An 8,833-nucleotide genomic window follows, 5' to 3' on the forward strand; every position below is an offset into this window, starting at 1 on the left:
AGAAAAATAATGGATATGAGCACAAAAGAGAGATTGCAGTGGTCAATGGTGGTGGCAAAGGTGTTGGCTTACAGACTTACAGTAATAATAAAGATGAATACGAAGATGAAAAATGGTGTCTCCAATAACAAAAGTACATAATTAGAGAGTTTCAGAATATATAACCTCTAAACATTTTTGTCAGTTACATAACATATCGACACACTCCTCAAAATTACGGTAAGGAACCTACTCACCCGTGTAGGTATTTCATATGCCTTAAAAAGGAGTCGACTTACCATCGTACAATACGTATAAAACTTGTATAAGAATCCAAATAACACGAAACTTATCCCGCTCATTCTATTTTTCTTCTACAAGATCTTTCTATATCTTCAGATCTTTCTGTTTTCTCTCTCTCTCTCTCTTTATACGGATCTCTTTCTCTCTCTATCTTTCCTTCTGTAACCAAATACTATTACTATATCACGGTCTGGTCTACCATCTCTGTCTCTGTCTTTCATTAAAGTATATAGACATTCTGTGGATGTTTACAAGAGTGGGTCCTTCGAGGGTTTTTTTTATTTGGTGAACAAAACCAATTGAAAAAAATAACAGCGGGAGGAGCTACGATTTGGGTATTGAAAAGTTTTTGAATCCAGATTTGGGTTTGCATGGATGGATGATGAAGAAGAAGGTCTTTTAGTTTCAGATATTTCTTCACCTTTGGTATTGGTTCTATATGAGAAATCTTACTTTTAAATCTCTTATTCTTTTTAATGGTGAAAATCAAGATATGGGTTATTTCAGAAATTTGATTTTGGATTTGGGTTTTCGATTTTGGATTTGTTTGAGGTTTCATTGAATCTGAGATGGTATTTTTCTCAGATGGATAGATAGTTAGGTTGAGAGTTTCAGAATTAGGCATATTTAGAATTTGTTGAAATTTTGAAAAATTTCGATTTGGGTATTGTTAGGAATTCAAAATCTTGATTTGGGTTGTGATTCTTTTCAGATAATTGTGTTAGTTTTTTTTGAGATTTGTTTACAGATTGAATTATTTGGACTTGTTTAGTTAGCTGGATCTGGTAAACATTGATAGAGAGGGAAAGAGTTCAAAGAGGGGAATTCAATTTAGGGAATTCATAGATAAACTGGATTAGATTATTTGTTCAATTCTGTGATAATGTCTGGTGGAACACCAGTTGGTGGTGGTGGATTAATGAGGCAAAGACATAGTCAAGGATATGCTTCTAGTGGAGATGATCTTGAAGATGATGCATGTTCAAGAACACCAACTATCCAAAGTCCTTCAATTCCTAGGGCTCAAACTTGGATTGAGGTTTTGAATAATGTTCTTTGGATTGCTTCTGCTATTTTTATTGTTTACTTTGGCGATCGTCGCTCCAATTTCGTATATCTAATCTGTCATGATAATCGAATTAGGAGGTAAATTTCACATTTCAATTTCCTGAAATATGTTGTAGCTGTACTTAGTATTTTATTCAGTTTTAGTTCGAAATAGTATGATTTTGATCCATATATTGGACATAGTGTTTAGGTATAAATTTTTGAATCTATGAACTTGGTTGTTTCATGGACATAGCTAGCCTTGGATGATCTTTGCCTAGTTATGTTATCCATTTTTGACTCTTGGGTAGATGATTAGAAGTAGATTATATGATGCCTTGTTGTCTCCATTAAAGGGAAGTTCCATAATACACAAGCAATTCGTTCGGTTTTATGCTTATAAGAAGCAAATCAGCCGAACTTGATGTCCTCTTGTAGATGTTCTTATGTGTTGAAATTAGTTCATTATTTTCAAAGGAAATATGTTCTTTTTCGGTCATTCAAGTACTTATAACGATCTTGTAAAACCCGAAAATTAGAGCTCCTAGGTATGTTCAAGTACTTGTAGATGTCCTGCCTGCGCAGGATTATTATACCCGTGGAGTACTCACATTTAAAACTCAATAGGAGAAAAAGACGTAGATTTGAATATTTGATTATCAACAGATTGTAATATCGTTGTGTTTACTCTTAACTATTGGATTTAATGACTTGGATAGGGGACTAGGAAGTTAAACGACGAAGCAACATAGCTAGAAGTTGATCGAACAAAAGAAGCTTTAAGAAAAAAATCTACAAACCAACTAGATAAAAACGTATTGTTTTGATTGATGTAAATGTGATAATATTTCACTCTTTAGGTTGATGATATATTATCGACGTCTCGTCTTCTAAAATTCAGTCTCTTCTTGCAGGACACCTTTATATATTGGATTGATGGGTCTCGTTTTAAATATAGGGATCTTTGTTGTTAAGGGTCTCCTAGCTTTACGTATTAGTAAATTTGATGACAGATGGGAATTGCTAACTCCATCAGTTGCACCATTAGTGACCTTTTCCGGGCTATTTTCCTTTTGCTTGTAAGTAGCATTTCTCTCTTTATGAATTCATTTTATATACTTGGATTCAAATCCTTCTTCCTGATTTAGATTCAGTCCATGAACACGTGCCTAATTTGATGAAATTCTTGTGCAGATTCACCTATGCTTTATGGCCAATTTGGAGTTTTTTGACGCTTCCACTTATGGTACACATCCTATATCTTTATTACTCAATTAATTAATTAAACATTGTCACATTTTATCTATTTTGAAATGCTTCCTTGAGCGGTTAGGTTTTCTCAAGTTCTAGCTTCTAAGTGGTTGGTTCTACAGTTCATGAGAGAGATTTTCACATACCCACAACTCAATTGTATACGAAATATGAAACCCTTTTTTTTGGCTATATATGTGTGGGAAAAGGATCTTGAATGCTAAAAATCTAACTTCAAATTTTTTCCACATTGCAGTTCACGCTTTTTATGGCTTGCATGATTATAATTCCATACCTAACGATTAGGACATTCAGGTCACCATCTGCAGCTGATATGTTTCGTATAGATTAAGCTTACTACAGTGCCAATGGTGATCCTCTAATGTATATTCATCTTCAATAGAGGGTTATTTTCCAGAAGATTGATGGCCTATGACACACCTAACACGGGTAAATATTTTCTCTCTCTATTTTGGTGCGTGCCTTGCATTCGTGATGAAGATTCATCAATCCTCAAGAAAAAAGTTTCTCGAAATCGCCTTGTTCAATAGGTTTGTGGTGGTACACACTCGGGTTTCTACTACCCACATTACATCAAGAATTTTCAGACGAAATTGCGCTTTACTTGTGATATCCTTGACTTCTGATGTAATTTTGATTGATTCGAAAACTGATCTTTTGAAGATCTATACTTGCAAATCATTTGAATACTTCTTTTTTTAGTGAAAATCATTTGTTATAATTCAACTTTTTCTTTTTTCTGTCTTGATTGATCAGTTGGGGAATTGGTTCATGAATCTTGGATCCTGTCAATCTTAGAACTCTGTAATACCCACTTAGGAGATAAAACTAGAAGCTCACAATTTGAGATCTATATCCGCAGTTCGATTCTCGTTTACTTACCAGTGTATAAGCATTTCATCTTATGTGTTACTCTTTGCTTCTCGCAGTTACGATGTTTTTCTTAACGGTAAGAGGTATGATTCTTGATTATTGAATCTAGGTCACCGGAGTTTCTGAAACGGATGATCAGAATTTGCAGAGTTACTTGTGTTAACTCTTAATTAGGGCTTTTAAGGCAAATGTCCTTTTAACTATTGAGGCTTCCTACCCATTTCCCTTCTCTTCATTTTGTCCAAAGAACAAGTCAGACTAAAAAAGGTAGCAAAGCGAGTTACGAACAAATAAGTCAAATTTAGACGATTCAGAATTAGATAACACGAAAAAGAAAAAATGGTGCAATAATTGAAGTAAACAATATGCCTCTTCCATTTAATATATCTCATACACACACACATGTGTTCATTTAAAAGATAAAAGCATGTTGATATGGTCCATGGGTAGGTGAAGAAGCTAAACTTATATTTATGTCAATATGTATGAAGTTGATGATACCATCTATCTAACTCTCCATCTAACCTAACCACCGTATTAAAATTAAAAGATAATGATCATTTGGTAGTAAAAGTTAGGTATTTTTGACATTAAGCAGGACTAATTAACCTGCAAATACATATATACCACCAACTACTCTCTTTTTTTATACTTGGATTTTCTTGATTCATCTTGTCTTTACAATTTTAGAAGATAACTAGATGAGAAACAACCCAACTTTATTGTCATATATAGTTAATCAAGGATAAAGAAAGATAACTATATAAAATTGGTCATTTACCTTTTCCTAGTTAACTATATAAAATTGGTCTAAATTATTCAGTAAATTTTTTTCGAAATGTATGCAGTTTATTCACTTTATTTAATCAAACTCACGTGTTTCAACAATTTGTTTTTATCAAATTCATGTGCAAAAATAAGAATGTGGGTATGTGATGACATTAAGTAGACACCACAGCTTTCAACAAAGAAAAAAAAAATTAGACACCACCAACAAATGAATGTCATGCATAAATAAATTGGGTTTAGAAATTCTTAAATTATGTAGCTTTTTTCTGCTGGCCTGCATGACTTTGATTTTGTGCAGTCTCTATCCAGTGGATAATTTTTTTTTTCTTGTGAGACTTCCATTAGTCAGAGACATCTTAATCACTTTTTAAGTGGTCAATTTTATTCTTTTGCTTGTTACCACTATAATCACCCTAAGGTATAGCTATAATTACCTTAAAATATTCATGAATGCTTAATAAGATGATAATGTTTGCTATATGTGTGGGGTTAAAGTCCCCCAAGTTTGAATTTCAAAACAACTGTCGCAAAGGCGTAGATAAGGAGGTTCTACTTACGGCGTGTGACAACCCCAACACTCTCAAATAAAGTTTCCATCAAAGAGCTGATTTGTCTATAAAACTTTGAAAATGAGCTATTTTAAGCAGGAAAAATGAGAGACGAAGTTAGAAAAATAGACCTACCTCAGACCTTAATAGAACGGTAAACAAACCCATTTAAAAAGGGAGACAAATTGACTCGAAAATAAGAACAGTTTATTCTGTGATAAGTCTGAAATTAATTTTGCCTTGTAGCGCTTCTGAAATGTTACTCTATAAGAGTTAGACCGTACACACATCACAACAAATATGAGTTCATAATTTCAACACAATGTGAGAAGTGGTAGAAAAGTTCCATATTTCTATCAAATTCTAGGGAGAAATGAATAAGAAAGTTAAAAGAGAGTGGGGGGAGGCAGCTATGATATGGTTTCTTCATCCATCATCTTTTAATGAGTTGAAAATGAAATGAACTCTCACATACTTATCTCTCATTTGGATGATGATATATGGCCCCTCTTTCTTCTCTCTCTAAAGTCTAGACTCACCCAAATATTCCTTTTTCCTTCTTTTTAGTGGGTCACTCCTCTTTGTTGTTTTCCCTCTATTTCCACTCTCCTCAAATAACTCAGACAAAGACTCACCTCCAACACCTTCTCTCTCTCTCTCTACTCTTTCTTTAATGGTGGTGGAAGAACTTCTTCCCTTTCTGTAGGGACCTTAGTGGGTCCTCCTTTGTCAACTCTTTAAAACCCATCTTTGGTTTGTTAGGTTCCACCAAGTACTCCCCTTTAATGCCTATTACTTTTTCAATTTTTTGAATATCTCTCTCTCTCTATCTAGTCTCTCCTCACTCACTTTTTCACTTTTTAGTGTTTGGGTTTTTGAGGAGAGTATGGTTTGAGATCTTCTCCAAAGGGAACTGTGAAGCAGTAGTCAAGGTTGATTATTGTGGGGATTTGGAGATAAAGTAGTAGTAGTAGTTCCCCACTTCAGATTTAGCAAGTGGGTTTGTAATCAGCAAGTGGGTATTTCAGATTTTTCAAACTTTTGTAGGGATTCATTCATTCTCTTATTAGGGTACCTTTTGTTTTTTGAACTATAAGTTAAAAGAACATTAGTTTAAATATTTGATTTTTTTGATAATCTTGTAAAAAGACTTTGAGAGAGATTTTGGGTTCCCTCAGAAGAGATTTTGATAGTCTGTTTGATTGATTTGAAGCTGTTTGTTTCAGCTGAAGAAATGGTGGTGGGTTTTTAGATAAGTGAGTCTTTGAATGAAGCAATGGAAAGAGGGATTCAACCTGCTTTGGTAATTTGATCTCTTCCTCTTAATCTTTTGGGATTTAGGGTTTCATCTAGTCTTTGATATTCAATATTCATTTGACTGTCATTGTTTTTTTTTTTTTTTTTTTATAATTTCACCCATTTAAAATCCTTTAGAAAAAACTGGCTAAGTTTGTAGATTTCTTCTTCTTACTAGCTTATAGTAAAAATGAGGCTTACCTAATTGGAATTTGACTTGAAAAAATAGAACTAATAAAGATGAAATTTTCATGTCAACATACCCCTGCTTGATACTGGATCTTATAGCAGATTCGATATCTTCGAATATGAAATTATGACCTATTCCTAGGATCTAGGATTCATGTAAAGAATGAAAACACATCGCAACTCATGAAAAGTTTTGTATAGTGGGGTTTATGCTGCTAAAACACAATAAGGTGGAACAAAAATCTCTTTAGAAGGTCTGGAATCATGTACTCGATGAGCTTACCTGTTATGTTCCTAAAGAATCGGACTAGCCTACTTCGACTTAGTAGTCGACACCACATATGAAAATTCAGTAAGTTTTTTACGGAGTTGAGACGATGCTGTTCTTCACTTATAGTATTTGGTTTCTTTACGAGGCATAACAGAGGAATCAGTAAATTGGGCATTCATTCTAAATTATTATTTTGACTCATTGCTAATGTTCATTCTTTATTACTTTGTACCAAATTTTAGTGGCATATAAAATGCCTTTATATGTTAATCTCTCGGTTCATTCCTGTCCCCTGATCAAAGGGCTCCTGGATAGTGATTGAACCCTCTACCTCTGTGTATCAAGTAGTTCATCAGTGTTCTTCACTAGAACTATTAATCGTAGATTAGCTTGCATTTTTATTTCTTCTCACTTGTTATTAGAAGCTAAGAAAGAATTTACTGCAGGTTGATACTACATGTTTCTGTAGAGTAGACGCGGGCTTGAAAACTGTCGCTGGAGCGAAGAAATATGTTCCTGGTACAAAGCTTTGCATCCAGCCCGACATAAAACCGTCAATTCATCCTTCCAGACACAAACACGCACTTGATGTGAGGAGTCGGAACCAATCTCCTCTCCTCCCTGGACTCCCAGACGACTTGGCAATAGCTTGTTTGATCCGGGTTCCACGAATTGAGCACCGAAAACTAAGGCTTGTATGTAAAAGATGGTACAGATTACTAATAGGAAACTTCTTTTACTCTCTACGCAAGAATTTTGGTATTGCAGAAGAATGGTTATATGTTATAAAGAGAGACCGAGATGGGAAAATCTCATTTCATGCCTTCGATCCTACTTGCCAACTTTGGCAGCCTCTCCCGCCCCTACCTAGGGAATACTCAGAAGCCCTTGGATTTGGATGTGCAGTTCTTAGTGGTTGCCATCTCTATTTGTTTGGAGGCAAAGACCCAATCAAAGGGTCAATGAGACGAGTTATCTTTTATAGCGCCCGTACTAATAAGTGGCACCGAGCCCCAGATATGCTCCGGAGACGACATTTTTTTGGTTCTTGTGTTATAAACAACTGTTTGTATGTCGCTGGTGGGGAAAGTGAGGGTGGACAGCGATCCTTGAAATCGGCAGAGGTTTATGATCCTAACAAGAACAGGTGAGCCTGGCTGAGCATGCTCGAGTCTCGGGCCCAACTTCTTAGCTTGTGTATTGGTTCACGTCTTTCTACTAATAATATCAATCTTAACAGGTGGTCGTTCATATCGGAGATGGAAACTGCGATGATACCTTTCATTGGAGTTGTCTACAACGGAAAGTGGTTCCTTAAAGGGCTCGGATCTCACCGACAGGTAACAAGTGAAGTCTACCACCCTGAGACCGACAAATGGTTTTCAGTTTATAATGGAATGGTTGCAGGCTGGAGGAACCCAAGCATATGTCTGAACGGAAATCTCTACGCATTAGATTGCAAAGACGGTTGCAAGCTAAGAATTTATGACATAGCTACCGATTCTTGGGCCAAGCACATTGACAGCAAGCTGCATTTGGGTAACTCTCGTGCTCTAGAAGCGGCAGCCCTTGCCCCATTAAACGGGAAACTATGTATTATCCGTAACAACATGAACATTTCAACAGTCGATGTATCGAAATTTGATAATGAGAAAGAAGGGGTAGTAGCAGATCATCTATGGGAAACAATTGCAGGGAAAGGACAGTTGAAGACATTCATAACAAATATTTGGTCAAGTTTTGCAGGTCGAAACCGTGTCAAAAGCCATATTCTTCATTGCCAGGTTCTTCAAGCTTAAAGAAGTAGAAATCAAGAATCATGGATATCTCAGATGGATTAGGGTTGATGACTCTTGAATGAGGCCAAGTCCAACTGTTGATGTTGGTTCTTTTGTATAGACATTTTTCATCAATTTAGACATTGAGATTGATGATATTTTGCCTCTTCGATATTAATGTATGTTTATAAGATAGTACAATATTACCTGACTTATATTACCCACTTGACAATTTTGATTTATATGAGAGTGCAACCATCTCTCTCTAAATGTAGCCTGTGACGAAGGGGAAGTCCTGTCGCGACAACCTCTGACGCCATAAGACAGTTTACTTTTGAGAAAGAAAAAAAGAATGGGATGGTTGATGGTGAAGGTGATGGTGGAGGTGGTGGTTGTTAGTGCTCGAAATGGTATGTGGTGGCTAGTGGTTGTTTCTGTTTGTATGGTTCTTAAGTCCCTCAAAAGTATACCGTCCACGTAAGAAATTC

General features: G+C 35.5%; 2 protein-coding genes across 8 annotated transcripts; both read left to right on the plus strand.

Moving 5' to 3' along the window:
- The first annotated feature begins 289 nt into the window (after positions 1-289).
- Positions 290-3,327, plus strand: LOC147539811 (testis- and ovary-specific PAZ domain protein). The gene is made up of 4 exons (XM_086643287.1): positions 290-1,428; positions 2,244-2,408; positions 2,524-2,575; positions 2,837-3,327. The coding sequence occupies exons 1-4, from the start codon at positions 1,166-1,168 to the stop codon at positions 2,930-2,932; spliced, it is 576 nt and encodes a 191-aa protein (XP_086499413.1). The 5' UTR covers positions 290-1,165; the 3' UTR covers positions 2,933-3,327.
- Positions 3,328-5,261: 1,934 nt separating this feature from the next.
- Positions 5,262-8,558, plus strand: LOC147539812 (F-box/kelch-repeat protein At1g55270-like). Of its 7 annotated transcripts, none has more exons than XM_086638812.1 (4): positions 5,262-5,807; positions 6,038-6,114; positions 7,014-7,714; positions 7,808-8,558. In XM_086638812.1, the coding sequence occupies exons 2-4, from the start codon at positions 6,088-6,090 to the stop codon at positions 8,364-8,366; spliced, it is 1,287 nt and encodes a 428-aa protein (XP_086494938.1). In that variant the 5' UTR covers positions 5,262-5,807; positions 6,038-6,087; the 3' UTR covers positions 8,367-8,558. The 7 variants fall into 7 exon arrangements, with proteins under 7 accessions (XP_086494938.1, XP_086494931.1, XP_086494936.1 ...); XM_086638805.1 differs by having other exon boundaries at positions 5,314-5,826; XM_086638810.1 differs by having other exon boundaries at positions 5,398-5,826; positions 6,025-6,114.
- The last annotated feature ends 275 nt before the right edge of the window (positions 8,559-8,833 follow it).

Source organism: Eschscholzia californica, unplaced genomic scaffold (genome assembly GCF_041429995.1).
Source record: "Eschscholzia californica isolate CP2 unplaced genomic scaffold, dmEscCali1.0.p SCAF_5, whole genome shotgun sequence".
Lineage (NCBI taxonomy): Eukaryota > Viridiplantae > Streptophyta > Magnoliopsida > Ranunculales > Papaveraceae > Eschscholzia > Eschscholzia californica.